This window comes from Colobus angolensis, unplaced genomic scaffold, assembly GCF_000951035.1.
Source record: "Colobus angolensis palliatus isolate OR3802 unplaced genomic scaffold, Cang.pa_1.0 Scaffold48, whole genome shotgun sequence".
Classification (NCBI taxonomy): domain Eukaryota; kingdom Metazoa; phylum Chordata; class Mammalia; order Primates; family Cercopithecidae; genus Colobus; species Colobus angolensis.
In genome coordinates this window covers 8,757,728-8,778,137 of record NW_012118265.1, presented here as the reverse complement: position 1 = coordinate 8,778,137, position 20,410 = coordinate 8,757,728, and the positions used below count along the sequence as shown (strand labels likewise).

Below are 20,410 nucleotides of genomic sequence, written 5' to 3'. Positions count from 1 at the left end.
TATTGAAAGAAATATTAAGGCAAATACTAGATGATGATGATGATGTTGATGATGACAATGATGATACTAACAAGCTGAGTAAATTATTTAATTTTTAAATGAGCTACTCTATTGTTTCATAACTGAATGTGTTTTTCTCCATAATTGAATGTGTTTTTTCCCAAGAGTAAATGATCTGGGCAGTATGCTTATATTCATTTTATGTAGAGCTTTTGAAATTTAGCCCATTAGTTCTCTTTTGTTGTCAAATTCCATTTTCCAACTACTCTACAAATTTTTTAGGTTTTTTTTTTTTTTTTTTTTTTTTAAACTTTCTTGCCTGAGAGGTGTTGTTGATCAGCAAATGAGTGACTAAGTGTTCTAGTACATGGGAAAGGGATAGCATTAGGAATTCAGTTCTTAAACAAATACATAGGATCTGAGATTTAACATTCAAATGTTGGTTAGAAGGACTCTCTTCAATCATTGTTCTCTTAGATTTTCTAGTTTGGGAAGAACTTTAACTTCTTCTAGATCTTGCCAAGAAAATCTCCTTACTTCCAGAGAAAATAATAATTTCCTTGACAAAATGTTGGCATTCCATTTACCCTTAAAACACACACACACATACACACACACACTTCTATTGTTATGAATGAAAAATAGTCGATGAGGGATCTTTGGAACCAGAACAATAAAAACTTAAATATACAAATAATTTTCTACCCTGTAGAGCATTTTTCTCTCACATCCTTGATGGGCTGTTCTGACCTCTGCTTCAATGTACTCTCTCCTGAAGCTTTGGGAATGTTATTCCATATTGAAAAACCTCTAATTAATTAGTAGGAAGTTTTCCTTTATGTTGAAATTTTTCTTCGCAGTTTGGAGCTCATTGGGTCTGGGCCTAAACCATTCACAGCCTCTTAGAAATGTCTTTGTGCTAGCTTTAAACTGAGCCACTGTTCTGAGATGACATCTTTGCTGGAATAGATCAAGCCCTGAGCCTCATACATTCTAAGGAATTATAATTATTGCAGATTCAAAGAAAGAGAGCGGCCAAGGTGATGCTTATGTAGATTGCTGTAATGTGTTCTCTCGATCTTATCTGTGACTCTCAAAAAAAAAAAAAAAACAACACTGAATTTCCCAATGTAAAAGAATCAGAGTTAGAAAAGTCTAAATCCCAAATGTGGAAGCAATGGACCCAATATAAGAGCACCTTGATTGCTGTTCATACCCACGCACCTGAAATTGCCTGGACTGTGCACATCTGTTTTAATGGAGTTGACTGCATACTCTGGCCTATAGGTTCCACACCACACCTAGAGATAGGAATAGGAAAAGCAAAGCATGTACTCAGGTTCAATCAAGGATTATTTGTTTGAGCAAATTGAGGGGAGGGAGAAAAATTAAATCGGAATTCTGCATTCCTCAACCATTCTCTCTTCAAATAATGTTCAATGAAAGGCAACCAGGAACATAGTTATTTATCATTAATATGATCCAACAGTCTATTATAAACAATGAAAGTGAATCAAGTCAAATGCTCTGCCACAATTGATTAAAACAAGAGAATTCAGCATGTGACATCTAACTTACTGTGAAATTATAACTCAAAATGGTTTTCATATCTATCAATCAAGAAAGACACAATACCTGTGCAAAGTTCAAGAAGAATAGTTGTTTGTGATTTAGGTCAAGTCCAGGAAGTAATTTTTCTTCACCATTCTTTTTAACATAATTCTGATAGGCCTAGGCAGTTGATAAAATAGAAAAACAATAATTATAATTCCTAAGGTTATATATAAACCTATGTAAAAGATCTTGTCACCAAGTAATTAATATTTTATATTAAAATCACCCTAATAATACATTTAGTTATGGTAACCGACAGCTATTTTATGGATTAGAAAGGCAAATCAAATTTATTTACAAATGCTCTGAAAAGAACAAGATATTGATTAGTAGATGACAAGAGCCTGGTACATGTTAGGTGATCAATAAATGTCAATTGAATGAATGGATGACCTAAATGATGAAAAACTTATCTAAATGTTGTTTTATAAATTGATGAATAAGACCAGTCAGGACAAATGAATTGCCAAGTAAGTCTACAATTACTACATTTAACTTAGTTACTACTCTCTTAGCAAAATAGACTCACCAGACTAAGTTCGAGTGACTCTTGCCAAGTCAAAGGGTTCTCTTGAGATCCCTTAGAGGCCTAGTCTCCTATGAGTTTGAGGACAGTAAAATGCAACTATTCTGGTTTTTTGAAGACAGGAAAAAATGGACAAAGCCTCAGGTACATTTGCAGGAAAATATTTAGGTAATCTGAATGTCAAAAAGTGCTCTTAATTCTTAAAGATTTATGCGCACTACTGAAAAAAATGAGTTTTCCTCTATGAAATAAACTTTTAAAAGGAATTCATAATAATTGTTCTAGATGTGTCATTTCCAGTTTAATACAAAGGAAGGTGACCAACTAGATGAGCAGAATATATATTTCATTTCTGCCACTTACCATCAACATAGACTTACTGAACCTCTACTATGTAACAATGCTGGGGATATGGGAAAGGCTTGCACCTGCTCCCTCTTAGAGAGCTTGAAATCTAGCAGGGGGGCAAGGTATTACATGTTAAGAATTTACATATTTTCAAAATGTAATAAAATATTTGCAAAATTGTCATTTGCATCATCATTACAATTCTGTACTTGTTCTAGGTAAGGATCTCCGTGGAAGTACTATCAATCCCAACTTTGGCTGGATTTTATAGCAGTGATTCTCAATCTGGCTGTGTATTAGAATCACCATGGGAATATTGAGTGCCAGTGCCTTCCATTTCCAGTCAAGATGGAGTGATAGGGACTGGATTTAACTTCTTGCTGAAACAACTAAATGATGAACAAAACATTTAAAATAATGGTTTGCATAACACTGAACATCAGGCAAAAGGAGAATGACCTCTGAGAGATGTTAAACATTACTCTCAGTGAGTCCTATCACTGCTGAGCTTATTGTCCTGAGAGTTTTCAGGCCACATTGTAGGAGAAAACCAGTCAGAGCTGGGGAGACTCCTTGAGTTGAGGAGAAGGAGCTGAGAGTTCAGGGACACCAAGAACAGGTTACTAAAGAGGAGAAAGCTACACAGAAAGAGAACCTCAGAGATTACAGATGGCTATCCTCAAGCATTCAGCTTAGTCTTGATCTGAAGATGTGTGTGAGCAAAATACTCAATGCTAGGAAAACAATATCCCAAAAGGACTAGAGATAACAATTTATGGTACTTACACAGGATGAGAATGGAAACCTCCAAGATTCACAGAGTAGATTCTTATCTCAGCAGTTGAGAATAATGTGCCTAGAATGAACACTGCCCCCATCTCAACGAATAGTTACAAAAGCAAGACCCAAAAGGATCAAACCATTTTCCAGGAATTTAACTGTATCCTAGAATAAAGCTCAAGAACATATATAGGAAAAGGCCAGGCGCAGTGGCTCATGCCTGTAATCCCAGCACTTTGGGAGGCCAAGACGGGCGGATCATGAGGTCAGGAGATCGAGACCATCCTGGCTAACACAGTGAAACCCCGTCTCTACTAAAAATACAAAAAATTAGCTGGGCGAGGTGGCGGGCGCCTGTAGTCCCAGCTACTCGGGAGGCTGAGGCAGGAGAATGGCGTAAACCCGGGAGGCGGAGCTTGCAGTGAGCTTAGATCCCACCATTGCACTCCAGCCTGGGTGACAGAGTGAGACTCCTTCTCAAAAAAAAAAAAAAAAAAGAATATGTATAGGAACATAGGAACAAAAGAACATCCAGCACCCAAAGAAGTAAAATGTCGTCAGCCACCGTGGCTCACACCTGTATTCCCAGCACTTTAGGAGGCCAAGGCAAGTGGATCGCTTGATGTTCAGGAGTTTGAGACCAGCCTGGCCAACATGGCAAAATCCCATCTCTACTACAAATACAAAAATTAGCCAGGCATGGTGGCACACGCCTGTAATCTCAATTACTTGGGAGGCTGAGGCAGGAGAATCGCTTGAACCCAAGAGGCAGAGGTTGCAGTGAGCCAAGATCATGCCACTGCACTCCAGGCTGGGCAACAGAATGAGACTCCATCTCCAAAAAACAAAACAAAACAAAACAAAAAAAAGAGGTAAAATGCAAAGTGTCTGGCAATGTGTAAAAAAATCGTTAAGCATTCAAAGCAGCAGCAATCTACCATGCCCCTGGAACTGGCTGGACTTATTCTTTTGGAAACCTGTAGCTGACTTAATCTTCCAAGCTTCACACTGATCATCTTTGGTCACTGCCAAATTGCACGCTCCATCAGTCACCTCTTCCTCCACTTCTCTGGTGTTCCCCTTCCCTAACCCAACCACCGATTTTCTCCTCCTCCACTCTAATCCAAACATTTCTATAATGAACAAATGATTCTACATCCTCATTTTCGCCACAGATCATTCCATCCATCCTTGTCTTAGAGAAGCCTAGTTCTAGCCTAGGAACAACTTGCTCCTTGTGACATCTCAAGTAGACGCTGCTTGTTCTCCTACACATGGGCTACTTCGTAGTTGAGAAAAACACTCAAAATCATCCTCATTCCTCTTTGTTGCTTCCTAGACCATCATTCCTCCACCCTTTTATGAAATTCCCTGCTTTTTCTTATGCACATGGCATCTACCAGACTCTTTTTTAACCCTTGCTCAGATCCTCAAATAATGACCTTTTACAAAGTATTCACTGCTTTATCTCCAGCTCTTAGAATACTGCCAAACCTATTAAGCCTCAATGAATATGTATTGAACGCAAGAATGAATGGAAGGCTAAATGGGATTCTAAGCGATGCTCCACTGATAATAGTCCTCTGTGTATAATAGTGTGATTGACTACAAGGCCATGTGCTGGAACCATACCACATCAGTCCCTTACTGTATTATATGTGAACTATGGTTTAATATGCCTGTGGTTTACATTGATTTTTGTTCCCAAATGCTACTTCACCTGCAACAAAACTGAAGGTCCTGTTTCTTATATTGGTCAATGACCCTGAAATAATCCTTCTTATGGGACATCTCTTCTAAAAAAAATTATTTCAGATATTATTTCTTAGAAAAATGTTGCCTCCTTTGTGAACCTGCTACCTGCTCATTTCAGTTGATATAATATTCCATGTTTTCTCTTCTTCTTGGCTCTTTGCAAACTTAAGTGTTCAGCTCTGTCACATCAATGTATTGACCCTTATGGTTAGCATATTCACAACTCTTTCTCCTCATATTTTTTCCCATTTTCTATTCATCTTTTACTGCTTATATTATATGAGTTTCTTTTTTTGCAAAAGGTTGTAAATGAATTATTAAATATGAGAAACACTCTAAATCACTAAAATGGAAAGAAAATCTTTTTACTTACTCTGTATGCTTGACCAATACCTCCATTATCAGCAATGTTTTCTCCCAGTGTATTAATTCCATTGAGCTGTTAAAAAAGACACTTTATTAGGATTGTTTAAAAAAAAAACAGCAATACACTGAAGATTGAACATGTCTAAAACTTTTCAAGAAAATGCTAATGACATACGTGCTGTCCACCTGCCAGGTCCCAGGAAAAGTTTCCATACTGATACACCATGCACTGGGATTGCTCTTTAAAGTTACTTGCAGACTGTTGAGTCCACCAGTCAACGAGGTCTCCATCTTTGTTAAAGTTTCTGCCTATAACATATTTATTTAAGTAAAATGGGAACTCATTGCAACAAGAATTATAAGATATCTTTAATTCAAAGTGCAAGGACTGAAATACTGCTGTGTGACAGAACATTAAATTAGGCAGACAATGAGAGAAACTGTCATCCCTCCTCATCACAGAGTTGGCAAAGCCTGGACTGCCAGAGCTTTCTTTGCTGATGTGTCTCAGCATTGACCCAGACATTTCACCCATTTGGCTCTTGATATCTCAGAAGAGGCCGCCAGACAAAATATTCTTGAAGTTATGCCTTGTTCTGTTGAATGGTTTTTACCTGACCCAAGTCTGTTTAGTTTGATATTTTGAGATTTTTTAAATGGTCAACATTTTTATTCTGGCATTTTTATATTTCTGGACCCTTCATAGGACACTGTGGGCTCATAGTTTGCCTCCACCTTGAGCACACACAAAAGTCTTTTTCTCCTGTAGCTTCCCTGCCAACCATAAACTACATCAATCTTTCTCCCTTTTGAGCTCCAATTGCATTTATATGTATCATGTGTTTTGACACTTAATATTACCATCTTTTTCATATTTGTCTGTGATGTAGTGATTAAGAAAAGGGCTATATAGGCAACCTACTTGAACACACCTGCTGGTTCCACCAGTTCCTATCTTTGTATCTTTGGGCACATCTTCATATGCTTTTATTTTTTTCCACTTGGAAAATAGAAACAGTATTAGAACCTACCTGTAAAGACTGTTGCATGGTTTGAGTTAATAGACACTTAGTAAGTCTTTTTAAGAATTCTAACATTCCTGTCTCTTTTTCTTTCTCTGGCTCTCTAAAATGAGGATTATTTTCTCTTTATTGTTCTCTTTCTACTTTTTTTCCATTTGTGAATGAAATTTGTCATAGATTTAGCTATCACCTCTTGACTATTTCATGTCTTTATTCCTCTCAGGAATTCAGCTTTGATTGAAACTCTAAATTGATTTTGCCATTTAGGGTGGCATTTAAGTGCCTGTTTGTAAAGACTTGAACTAGGTAGTAGGTACAAGATTAAAAAAAAAAAAAAAGTCTCTGACCCAAAGCAGCTTAAGAGTCTTATGAGCACTTGCAGAGATAATATTTTCTGATTTTACATCTGATTTTAAGACATATACATGCAGCCTGTCTTTTAAGAGTATGACAAGACACGTCATATACAATCAGGAAACTAAGACCAAGCATTATCACTGCTGCTGACAAACACCATAGTATTTTCCCAATAGCAATATTTACTTCATTCTGCCAGAGTGTAAAGCACACATTGCTCACCTCACTATGAGAATTTTTTTGATCTCTTTAAGCAACAATTTAAAGGGAAAATTGAAAGTGTGGTGAAAATTAGAGAAACGATACATGTTTGAATAAATGTAGCTTTGTAGTAATAAATTATAATAACTCTTAATCAAATTTATGAGCATATACCTCAGCCAAAGGAAAATATCAACTGCACTTTACCATTGTCATCAAAGCCATGGGTGATTTCGTGTCCTATGACCATGCCGATGCCCCCATAGTTCAATGAGTTGGACTGCTGGGCACTAAAGAAGGGGGGCTGCAGAATGCCGGCTGGGAAGACTACAAGGAGAGAAGATAGTTAGAGATTATTTGTGGCATAATTTTTAAAAACGTTTTATTTTCTTAGAGACAGTCCTCTCTCCTCAGCCTCCTGAGTAGCTGGGACTACAGGTGCATGCCACCATGGCATCATTAAGTGATGGCAGGCTTGGGGGTTGGCTTTGTGCTGGCTAAGCTGCTGTTCACAACGTCAGTTTCACTTAGTTATATACAAAAATCTTCTGTAATAGAAGCCAGCGCAGGCATTTTATTATGGATGACAACAGAGTTCACCCTGGAGTGGGGCTATAATCTGTGATTTATCATCATGATTCACTTTACAGTCTCTTTTAAGATTGTTTTGTGCTCTAAGGAGTTTGGAGCAAAGGGAACTAGTAACCTTCTTTCAGAAGGTTCTTTCACCCTTATAAATATTTGGAAGAAATAGTTACTCAATAACACCAGTATTATTTTTAATGTTATCGAAGAAATTGTATCCATCTACAATAATATCTTAAATAAATATTGCCCCTCAATTGTAAGTATACCTCTATCACATAACCTTACCTTATTTTCATCAAGGCACTTATGACTACCTCATATTCTATTTATTTCTTTATGATCACAGTCCTTCCTTTTCCTGTCTGCCCCAATCCTACTCCAGGTCCTCAAGTGTTAGCCCTTGGAGAGCAGAGATTTGTGTGTCTGTACATACATTTGTTTATGTTTTAATTTCATACATTTTTCTAGTTCATTATCTAAATACCTACAATTGAACAATACGTAAAACTAGAATAGTACCTGGAACATTAACAGTGCTTAGGAAATGTGTTGAATCAATGAATAATCAATGATAAATAAATGAATGATCACCCTAACTTACTAATGTGTCCTAAGGAGTTTAGTAAATTAATAAATGAATAGTAGTTTTCAATATGTCTACTCTGACATCTGCATTAACTTGCTAACTTCCTCCATTCAGATGTCTCACAAACGTGTTATATTTAATGTGTCAAACATCAAATTCATTTTCCCCTCTAGGCCCTCACTCTGTACTTTTTCTGCTAATGGCACTTGAAGGGTCTCTATCAGCAAAAGTAAATGTTTCTATTTATCTTAGATGGCTCCTTTCTTTTACAGTCTTTTACAAGTCTGCTTAGGCAGAGGCTGGGTGAGGTAGCTTTCAGGAGCATCTTTATCTCTTCCTGTCAGTATTACTGTCCACACACACTCTCATTCCTTGTCTCAGGAATGACTGAATTTCCTGATCAGTCTCCCACTTTCTGTCTCACCCAACTGTAATCTATTCTAAATCTAATCTACTCTCTGAAACTATCCTGCAGCCAGATTAAAGACAAATCTGGGCATCATCACTCTCCTGCTAAAAGTCTTTGCAAGGCTTACCATTGCTTGCTAGCTAAACACATCTTTCTGGCCTGTGGCTCCAGGGTCCTCTCCCCTCTCCGCTTCCATCGGATCCCGTATCCTCTTATAATATAAACTCTGATGAAATATATTTCACTGTTCCTGAAATATACTAATAATATGTCTTAAATACTAATAAAAGATGGAGATTATCTTCCCTTGGAATACACTTCCCCTGTTTAATAAAATTTTGGATCATATTATTTAGAGGTCATTAAACTTTGACCTTAGAAAGAAATTAAAATTAAATTAATTAAATGTTCATAGTTTAGTAATTCCATCTTTAATGGCTTAAAACTCTAGTATCCACTAAATAACTGAAACATTATTTTCTGTAATAAAAAAAAACCTTCAGTATCAATACCTATTAAGTGCAAAGCCCTGGGTCATTGCCATGCAGGAAAGTAAGAATATAAAAGAAGGGCCCTGACCTTAAGATTTTTAAGATTTAGTTAACACAGAGTAGCACATGTTATTTCTTTGTCTTTCAGGTGGACTGAACACAATATAACCTCGCATGGGCTTCAGAGATAAATATTAGATATTTACAAAGAAGACTTCAAAGTATCTGAGCGATTTAATTGCTCTCCAGACCTCTACAAAAATTTGGAAAGTTGCCATAACATTCAAATGACACAACAACAAAAAAGTACTTTTGTCCTTAGAGAATTTTGATGAAAGTTATACCTCACGTGTAGCAGCCTGAGCTAAACAGAGCCATGAAATTATTTTTAGCTTAAAGTATAAAAATTATGTGCAGTACTTTATTAACTTAAAGTGAATGCTATCTCCCACACTATGTACTTTGATTAAAATCCACCCATTATATAAAATGCTGTTATGAAACGTGCTATCAAGACTAAATACTAACTATAAAGATCCTGCTGCTTTAATCATGCCCCGATATGCCATCCTTCAGGCAAGTGATAAGACTTTTATGGTTCTTATTAAATATTAGTCTTCAAGTTCAACTTTGCTAATTATGACCTCCTTTTTTACCTTGTCAGCTAAATCTCTGTAAGGAGGATTTTCCCCATTAGCCTTACTGCTGTTACCTAGTAGGTGTCACAACTGTTGTTTATAACCAACTGCTTAGTTGTGCATTTTTTATGTTCACGATTGTCAACAAGTTAGTTAATTAAATAAGTCATTGGGCCATGAAGCAAAGACTGTGTCTCCTCTTTCCCCCGCCTTTTTTTTTTTTTTTTTGCCTCCCCAACACAACTTTATTGCAATTTAGAACATTTAACTGTCTCAAGGTATTTATATTTGACACAGGCTGAACACACTAAAGAACTTATATATTTGATAAATTAAAAAAATGATTTAAAAGATTCTGCAATTTTAATGGAAAAGGAGAATACATTCAATCATTTCCTTGACTGAGATTTTAAGGTTTAATACGATGACTGAACAGCACCTAGAACTTACAGAGAACCATATGACAAAATATTGAAGTGCAGCTTTCCTAATATCATGTTATGGAGGCCTTCTAGAGCTCCATGAAGTAAACATGTAAGGAAGAGGAACAGTGGATTAAGCACTTTTAGTTTGCCTTCTTTCTTGGAAATTGACTTTTTTTGTTGATATGAAGAGGTAGGAATGCATACAACTTGGAATGTAGTCTACATGTGTGAGTTCTAACAAAATGGTGAAAACTGAATTAAGAAGTAGCAATTATTGATATAAGTCTCTATATAACAAAACAAGTGCTTTTTTTTTTTTTTAACATAACAACATAAAATGGCCAATCCCATGAGAAAGTGTATGCAATCTAATCTGGAGTATTTGCATGTCTATGTGTGTGTGTGGAGGGAGGGGCTCACTTATGGTGGCACATGCTATTCTATACCAATCCTAATTTTATAATGGACATTATCCCAAATCCATTAAGATAGTGTTGAAGAAGACATGTATATAGGTATGTATGTGTGTATTTATATTCATATACACATTTGTTTTTCTTTTCTTTTTGTTTTTTTTTTGAGACACAGTTTTGCTTTGTCACCCAGGCTGGAGTGCAGTGGCGCGATCTCAGCTCATTGCAACCTCTGCATTTGGAATAAAGCGATTCTTGTGCCTCAGCCTTCTGGGTAGATGGGATTACAGGCAACCACCACCACAGTGGGCTAATTTTTGTATTTTTAGTGGAGATGGGGTTTCATCATGTTGGCCAGGCTGGTCTCGAACTCTTGACCTCGGGTGATCCACCCACCTTACCCTCCCAACATGCTGGATTACAGACGTGAGCCACCACACCTAGACCACATACACATTCCTATCAAGAAAAAAGATGGAGATTTGACTCTTCAACTATTTTTAGGTAAGACAATCCCTACTTTGAAGATTTAAACTGTCAAAGAAAAAAGGTGTACATTTCAAGGATATCTCCTCTTTGCTGTTCAAGAAGCAGACAAGGATATGAAAAGAAGTTAAGTTTTCTTATTTTATATTTCCATTGGATCCTTATTTTAAGGATCTTGGAAAAGATCTTTTTTATATAATTCAGAATTGTTATTATAGCTAATTTTCGATTTGCCAGAGGATTATTGTCTTTATTATTACCTTCCTTTACCTTTTTCTGTATGCCTCTTTGGCTTCAGGACATTATACTCAAAATGAAAATATTTTCAGCTCTTCTCTGATCGGGGAATCTCTGAAGTGGGCCAATTTTGAGCCACCTCCAGGGACTTGGGGTAATTCAGAATCAAACAAGGTCCTGTCTTGGCATAAATGCCTGAGCTTACTCTAGAGAAGGGCTGAAGGACTGAACATGCCAGAGTGGTCCTACTGAGGATGCATCAACACCAGGTCCAATAGGATCCAGGGTCCTCCCTGGGCTGGACTGAAATGAAGCTGCATCCCTTAGTCTGCTCTAATGCAGCACTAAGGGGTCTAAGTTGCCTTGCTTTGACTTGGGATTCCATTGAAAGTTAACTATTCTGTTTGTCTCAGGACCCAATGAACTAGACACTGACAGAACTACTGAATATTAAAAAGAGGGCTTCAAGTGAAGACTCTCTAGAGATAAAGGCATTTTAAAACAAGATCTGAATGGTTTCAAATAATATATTATAAAGGACTGACTTCATAGGTTCTGATGAGTTGATTATTAAGCAGGTTCTGGTCTGGGTTGGGGCAATCATTTCCCTAGCCAGAAAACATTAGCTTAGACTTTGAGCTAAGTAATTTTAATCTGAGTAAACATATCTTACTTATTGTTTATATGTTATACAAAATAATCTTTTCTGGTTACTTTATATAATTCAGTTTCAGGTCATGTACCACGGTAAATTCCAGATAGATTAAGGTTTTACTCCAAAAATAGAAATCATAAAAATACTAGAAGAAAATGTAGATAACTTCTTAACCTAACTCTTTTTAGAGTTGAAAGCAATGGGGAAAGGTATAATCAAACTTTAACATAAAAATATACAATTTATTTTAAGGTTTTTTTTTAAAGCCAATGATAAATATCTTGTAAGAGTTTTTATAATTTCTAATCTAATTGGTAATAGAATTCAATAAAAATGAGGCTTACAACAGACTCTGAGATGTAAGAAGAATGGTTTAGAATAATGCTGAGGTTATCTTCTCTCTTAATTCTAGACCACGTTTAGAAAGGAAGGGCAGGACTGAGTGCACCTGGAGAACTGAGTGCACCTGCAGAAGCTTGCTCTACTATTTGTTTACAATATTTCTGGCAGTACTGAATCAGTTGAGTACCTTTCTAATGCTAAAAACCCCTTGAAAATAAAATGAGCCAATGTATGTGATAAGTGATATATGTGATCCAATGTATGTTCAAAGATGTCCAGGCCTTCCCAGGAAGAGGAAATATTTTTGTCATATTATGTCATTCAGTTATTCATCATATATGATTAATTTATTCATGTATTAATCTAAGTATATGTCTGTAACAATACTATAAGTGAACATATGAAATGTTTTTCTTTTTTTGATCAATTGTGGCCAGGTAAATACAATTTCATATGATTCAATCTAATATAATTGAGATTCCAACTCTCTAAAGCCCTTGGAGCCTTCCTGAATGGAGATGACATAGAATAGGATCATCTCTCACAGAGGCAGCATACAGAATTGCCAAGAGGACTAGATCTGTGAAAAGTTGGCTCTTGAAACCTTAAACCATTTTTAGAAGCTAATGCTTAATGAGTCCTAAAGTCAATATGACTTTGTATAGATATATTCAAGGGACTTTTAAAAGGTACTTAGAAATAAAATAAAAATATTTAGAAATAAGATAAACCATTTTAGATATAAGTAGGAATATTGTAAAAGAAACAAAACTACTTAACATGATTTGTACTAATCTGAATTTTCCCATTATAGTGAAAAAAGGTACACAGATGCATTTACTTTCAAGAAATGTATTCAGTAGATCAATAACTCAGCCTCAGCTGTGTTTGTTTAGAGGCACTGTAATTGGTCATACAATGCGCTACAGGTTGGGAACAATAGAGAAATATTAAATAATCATTTAAGAATACACCTTACCTATCTGATTTCTTCCTGAAGAGTAAAATGCATTGACTACAGCTGCTCCACTTATCCACCTGTAGAAAACATAAGAACTCATTACAAATGATACCGCATTATCTGATTCAACCCACTCACACAATTAAAGCAATATTACTATTTCTAGATGAATCTTAAGTTTCTGTTTGAAACATGATCAACAAATTAAAATTAGTTCACCAGTTGAGAGCTCATTTGAAGGCATTTCTATTTCTTGAAAAACATCAGCATATATTCAAGTCTGTAATCTTTTGTTTTATTTGCATGGATTTTTTGGAGGCCTCTGATGTTGCAAAACCTATTCAAATGTATCACTTCAGAAATTGCAATGGAGTAACATTGTATTGAAATTTATTTAGGTTTATGTTCCTGATACTAGGTTATTATGACAACCATTCTGGAGCAGTTGACAGAATACTGAAGTGTGGGTCATTAAAACTTCAGATTCAAGTATATTAAGAATAGTTAATTCCTGGTTTACAAAGAATCTTTTTGGGAACTAAGATATCTCAAGCAGTTGTGTCAGGGTAATATGTCTCTGATTATTGCCCTTTAAAAGTATCTTCAAAAAATACAACATTCCAGCTAATTGAGCAAAGATATATTTTTGTATGACTTTAAAACGAAACCTAGGTCATTCTTAAGTAGAGTTGTCAGTCTCTGTCTGTCTATACTACGTCTAAGGCTCTGTATAGAACCTAGAGATTTTATAAAATACAGTTCTTGACTTCAGGAGACTCTAGTTTAGTTGAGGAGATGAGAAAAATGCATAAATAACTATAGGCTGAATGAGAAAATGGAAAACAAATGGCTCCCAGATGATAATTTGAGGGACGAGGATAGGAGCCAAAGTTCCCATGTCTCTCTGCTCAGATGTTATGAAGACCATATATTAATAATCATGTGTTAAGAAATTTTGTGCAACAGGACTAAAGTTCTCATCTTAGTAGACTATTACATGTATTGTTATTTGCTCATTGGAAAAATGGATACTGCTTGACTTCAGATAACCTCTTAAATGTCAGCACACATGCATACATTTAAGGCAGTCATACATCATCATCTAATGGCTTCACTGCAGTTGTTCTACTTTCATGGCAACTGTTAGAATGGCAATTATCCTACTCACAGAAGGGGTGTGCAGTAATTAGTATAATGAGGTTACATCAGAACTGTTTCTAAACCCTGCTCTGCCAGGTGAGCTGTACAAAGTCGGCTTTAGTTACAATGTCACTTTAGTTACAATGTCAGTAACTATTTTGGGATGTCAGAAGTGAATTTTATTTTGATCTCTTAAAAATAAGGAGCAGAGGGCAATATATAACAACTGACTGATAAATTCAAAGAATGGGTTTTGTCTACAACAACCTGATTAAGACTTTTGTATTTAAAGGGTTTGGGGCTTTAAAAAAATCTAGTTAACGTTTCTGTGAATTTTTCTTTAGGAAGAAAATAAGCTTGGAGATGGGGAAGAATGATTGATCAACGTGTTTCTTCCTTAGTTGGTTACTGCTGTTGTTTTAAATCGAGAAAGCATTTTTAAACAGGATGGGGGGGGGACTGATAATATCAGCCCTCCTTAATTTAATCACAGCCGAGTCATCAGTATTTCAATATTTCTTGCAGGTTGATGATTACAACAATATAATTTTATTTATTTTAATTAAACTCTATTTGCTTCCCACATAATTTGTGGTGACTCACAAGAAAAGCATGTATGTGTAAACCCAGGGATATTAGACTAAAATTGAGAGATCAGAAACTATGTAGAACAAATAGATTGCATTTATGTGACTGTGAAGTATTATAAAAGAAAATAAGCAAAAATCATGATTAGGAAATATGACTATGTTTATATATATTCAGACTGTTACTGTAATTCAGGTTCAGATATGATTCCAGGCTGTCTGGCAAGAAGGTCAAAATGGAAAATGTGCTCTTACTACTCCTAGGGGGAAACATTGTTCCTTGCATGATTGGAAAAAGGTAATTCTGATGTGTCCCCAACATTTTCATGGTAAACATGGCAGCAAATTTTTTACATAAACAGCTTATAGTTATTAAAATTTTAACTGCTATAGAAGTTAATTTAACAGCTATCTAGGTCCCAGGGGTTCAGTTTCTCAACTGCAGACTTCTGGTTTAGTGACAGTGAATGCTACATGGGCTTTTACAGGTAATTACAAATAACAGTTGCATATTTTTTGGCTCTGGACTAGTCAGAAATCCTAATACTGAAATAGAAAAGGTGCCAATCCAAATTGCTTTTAAGTTGTTGTTACAGAGGAGAGGAACAAGATACATGAAATTAATTTTTCAGACAACAATAGATCACAAAAGTGGGACACCAATGAATGAAGTTTATATATTATCCATCTTTTGTCTATCGTTTTTGTAGAACTAAATGTCATACCTTTTGTTTTAGTGCTTTTCTGCTCTTCTGTTACATTACGTTAAGGGCTTTAAGATTGCATTTTGATTTATGTTTGCAAATTTCCAGCAGGGATCGTTTTGCTTATTAAAATGTCCAAAATAGGTAGCTATTTATGACCACTGAACATTCAAATAACATTAGAATTATGGTGTTGGGTTTACACAGCACTAGCTTAGAGGATTTGCCTTTTCTTCTTTGAGATCTTTCTTGATGTGCCCTCAAACCAGTCTGGGGAATTACCAAAAGCTCAGGATATTTTTTCCCCGGCAATAATCAGAACTGGAAGTACTGTGATTAGACCATTACATCTTAAATAAGGTGATGATAACAGCTATAGACCGAATGTCTAATATTTGTGATCAATCACAAAATATCTCTCAATGTTAATACAAAAGCTAAATTAACAGGGCCAACTAAACAGTGATGTAACAAAAACCCTAAATTCTTTTGGTTTGAATGTAGCCCAAATTTGACCCTGGCTGGCAGCACAGGGAAGAGAAAATTCACAAGGAGAGAGTGAAAAGGTGGTGATTCTTGCCCTAAAATAATAGTGTAGGTTACCTGAAGATATCTTTAAAGTGTGGAGGTCAAACAATAACAGCCTCCACAGAGCAGTATCAGACTTGAGAGATGAACCACTCTCTTCTCCCATTTCTCATCCTTCCTCTGGTGGTCTGTATGTGTATGTATGTGATATAAAGAGAAGAGTGGGGAAGCAGGAAGTAAGAAACCTTATTTTAATTTATGAGATGTAATTTTGTCAGGTAAGCTTATTCTCGTTTGGGGGCATTCGGCAGTAAAACAAAGAGGGGCCACTAGAAGCAGTACGCCCCTCAAAGCTGAGCTAACAATGTGGGTGGGGAATAGAACTGAAATATACTTGACAGAGGAACCAGGTGTTTCTCTTCTATCTCTTATTGCCCTGAAGAAACTGAGTGCTGAGGGATGTGTGAATAAATCATTTTTATAGCTGGGAAGGAGAGCAGAAGACAACAGACTGATCCTATAGCCTTTTGGTTATAATAAGCCCACTAGATTGCAAAAGCACCTAGAATAATTTTTTTTCACTCACTCTCGTGCAACTTAAAAACTGAAAACAACGAAATTATTAGTGAGCCTTTACTGCCAGTGTTCAACTTCTCAGCATTTAGTAGTCTCCAAGCAACTCCTTTGAAATCAGCAGTGCAATACGATAGTTTTTCTGTGTCTTCCTCCAGTCCCCTGGGTGGAAAGAATTCTTATCTTGTAATCACAATAATCACTCTAATCCTTTACGTTTATCAACATTCTCTCATCAAGACTTTGAAGTTTTCCATATACTTTTATTCATCTTTCAAACCATCCATATATTTGCGGGTACAGAAACTGAGGCACAATATGGTTATTAAACTCTTTCCTAATACGCTTACAAACTATGTTATATAACTGGGAAAATCATGTTTAAACTAAGAAGAATAGGAACCTGCTCAGCTTCCAATCAAATCTCCTACTCCTAGGCTGTTGATCTGCACCATATACAAAATTTCATTACAGGGATTAATGCCATTTTCTTCCCATCCTCTTTAAAAACGAAGATGATCATTTCTTACTACTATGTCACACTGGTTACTATTTAATGAGCACCGAAGTTATGTGCCAGGTGCATTACACGATGTACAACACAACCATGCAAGGCAAAAGTGAACTTATTATCACCAGATTATAAAGGAAAAAAATCTAGGTTCAGAGGTTAGGAGGCAAAGCAGGACTTCTGACTCAGGTCTACTCCCCTTACCCCCTGACGCCAGAGCACAGGCTCTTCCCAATGATCCCTAAGTGTAACTTTTTACCCAAAGGCAGAAGCACAGTAGGACCAAAGAACTTCTATTGCTGCACACTGGTTGTTAACATAACTGAAGTACTCCCGGTGACTTACCTGAATCTGTCTGAGGCTAGCACTCTCATTCTGACACTAAACTGGGAGAAACCACTTCTCTTTCAACAAAAGGCAATGGAAAATTACTACTTCTTTCCCAGATGTTACCAGTTGTTTGTGTGCAGTTCTGTTTGGCAACAAGGCACAATCTTTTTAGTCTTTGCTAGCCTTATATATGTGTACATGCACATATATGTGCACACACACTTGGTATGCTAAATTCGGAGAGATTCCTAATTTTGGAGACACTTTGGTGGGTGGATCGTTTCTGTCAGAATTTTCTTTGGTGACTTTTCTCCTGATTTAAAGTAATTCTGAGAACTTCCAGGAAAGAGGTGAAACCTCTTCCACACTATATAACCCTCAGTACTTACATAACTTGACATAAGACTATTGTCTACCTAGCTCATTAGAAGATAATTCCATGAAGGCAGGAATATTCCATGTTTTGTTGTTAATTGAATCCTAGGGCTAAGACCAGTGGTGGGAGCACAATAGGCACTCAGCTATTTGGGCCTTGGTATATCACTGGGTCCTCCAAACTCCCGGAGTGCTGACCCATTTCCTCCTATGACTCCAGGAGGGCAGAGGGCAGTGTTGCTATGCACGTCGTAGACAGCGGTGGCTATCAGAAACTGTGTACCACTGAATGTTGTCCTTTCAAGAGATGACACTGAAATAAATGCATCAGAATTCTTTTGCAAAGTTCTTTCAGTTTAAATGGAAGTTTAGGAACTTTTAATTGTGTTGTTTGGAGACGATATTTTTGTTTTGTTTTGTTTTTAAAAAAGAACTACCTAAAATCAACCTTTAAATTACTCAGCTTCCTTTTCTAATTCCCCTTCCCCCTCTGGAAAACAAAACAAAACAAAATAAAGCAGAATCCCTCATCAAACGCTGACTAAAAAGCAGAAATCTTTTTGCCAATAAAACATATTTTGCTTACAACCCCAAAACACACTGAAAATCTGCAAAGACTCTGTTGGCTTAATGGAAGCATAAAAGCTAAAAATCTAAAATTTTCATCTGTTGCAACATGTGCAGAACACGAGGATGCCATGGCAGATACTGCCGTGGGAAATTAAAGTGACTTGTTCAAGTTTAGTGTATCTCTTCTTTCTGGCTAACATTTGCTGAGTCAAATAATCTTTTTTACAAATCATCTCCGTCTACATTTATGGAGAGTCATTTGTCTCAAGTGTCCGGTGCTCTGCCTGCCCACCCTGGACAGGCTATCAACTTTCCACGGCTGGACCATCATATTTACCCATATGAGTTCTGCATAATTATTTTTCCTTTGATATTCAAGTTGAACTATACAGAACTTAGTTAGAAAGAAGGCTGGTTCTCGAAACATTGGTGAAGTGGAAAAATCAGAAGGGAGATTTTAGAAAGAAGTGAGGTATTTCGCTGCTGCTCAAGATTGTGTTTTCTTCCCTTGGGTCATTTGATGTGGAGAATACAAGGAGGAAAACTTCCTGGCTCTTATGAAAACTGCACAGTAAGGTCCACAGAATTTCAGTGCCAGAAAGAACCTTAGACACATTCTACAGTCTAGCACAGCCTACTCACTTTATAAATAAGAAAGCCACAGGGCTTTTAAAAGGCCACAGGTAGTGAATGGCAGAACTGGAACACTAAAAGAGTATTAGTTAGGCACTCATTGCAGTGGCAAAACTCCAGCATCACTTCCCAGGGTGCCAACTGCTCTGCCATTTTTGGTGGTGCTGGCCTTTAAGGAACTTTCTCTATGCACCATGGAGTTACAGATGTTGAGCTTCCAGCTTTAGGGGTTCCACTTATTTCAGAGTTGTGCCACCATCCAGTTGGACCAGATTAGAAAAACAAAAAACAAACAAACAAACAAAAAACACCACGCTTGAAGCAACCAAGGGGAAGACAGAAATGAGCCAATCATTTTGGTTTTGTTTTTAGTGAATTTCTGTTCACCTCAATATTAATGTAAATGCTGATATATTGGTTCCAGAGAATATTTTACTAATAAGTAAAAGTTTAATTGTGGTTTGAAAAATTGTGTTTTACTAATAAGTAAAGGTTTGTGGTTTGAAAAAAGTGCTGTTCTAGCACTTTGTTTCCTGGTAATAGCACCAACCAAACCTTGCCTTTCATCAGATTTAATTTTTAATCACCTACCCCTTAAGATCATAGCCTCCTGAGTAAAGGGCAACATGTTGTTCTCTTTATCATCTACTTTGTTTAGCACAGTGCTCTGCACAGGCTAGCTGCTCAATAAATGTTTATTGACTTGGCTGCTGTCAATGTCAGTATGCTTTCATTTCCATGCAGAACAGCAAGAGAGACGCAGCAGTGAGATTCCTCTTTGTACTTTACAAGAAGTTCACTCCAGTGCTCAACAGTTATGATTCACAAACACTAGCAACACCCATCACAATTACATCACAGAAAGTTCAGTCCTGAGAAACTAACAAAATAACATCAAGTCTAAAAACAAGAGACTCATTTTGTTTTGTTCTTGTACATCTTTTTCTTTAGAGATTTACGTTTGCTCTATGAACTCTAAATGAAAATTCATGTTACTAGAAGTAAATATTTTAGAAATATTACTAAGTAACCAAAGGGTATTACATTCCCGATTCAGCACTATCTGTATGTTATAATGACATGTTTAAAATTCTTTACCAACTGGCGCAAAATCCTTAAGACATAATGTTTGAGATTTTTTTGGAAACACACACTAGGCATCAGAAACCACATGAAGCAAGAGCTTTTAAAATTTAAATCCCTTTAGGAGGTTGAGGCAGGTGGATCATCTGAGGTCAGGAGTTCGAGACCAGCCTGGC

The 20,410-nt window shown here is 36.4% G+C and overlaps 1 protein-coding gene across 6 annotated transcripts in view; it reads right to left on the bottom strand.

The window, feature by feature from the left end:
* The window catches only part of MME (membrane metallo-endopeptidase), a 94,627-nt gene that overhangs the window by 10,382 nt on the left and 63,835 nt on the right, over positions 1-20,410 (bottom strand). For all 6 annotated transcript variants that reach the window (XM_011958988.1, XM_011958989.1, XM_011958992.1 and 3 more), the window contains 6 exons: positions 13,219-13,277; positions 7,177-7,296; positions 5,565-5,698; positions 5,397-5,462; positions 1,636-1,731; positions 1,225-1,301 (listed from right to left, as the gene is read on the bottom strand). In XM_011958988.1, the coding sequence (XP_011814378.1) occupies positions 1,225-1,301; positions 1,636-1,731; positions 5,397-5,462; positions 5,565-5,698; positions 7,177-7,296; positions 13,219-13,277 (552 nt within the window). The remainder of the gene's footprint in view (positions 1-1,224; positions 1,302-1,635; positions 1,732-5,396; positions 5,463-5,564; positions 5,699-7,176; positions 7,297-13,218; positions 13,278-20,410) is intronic.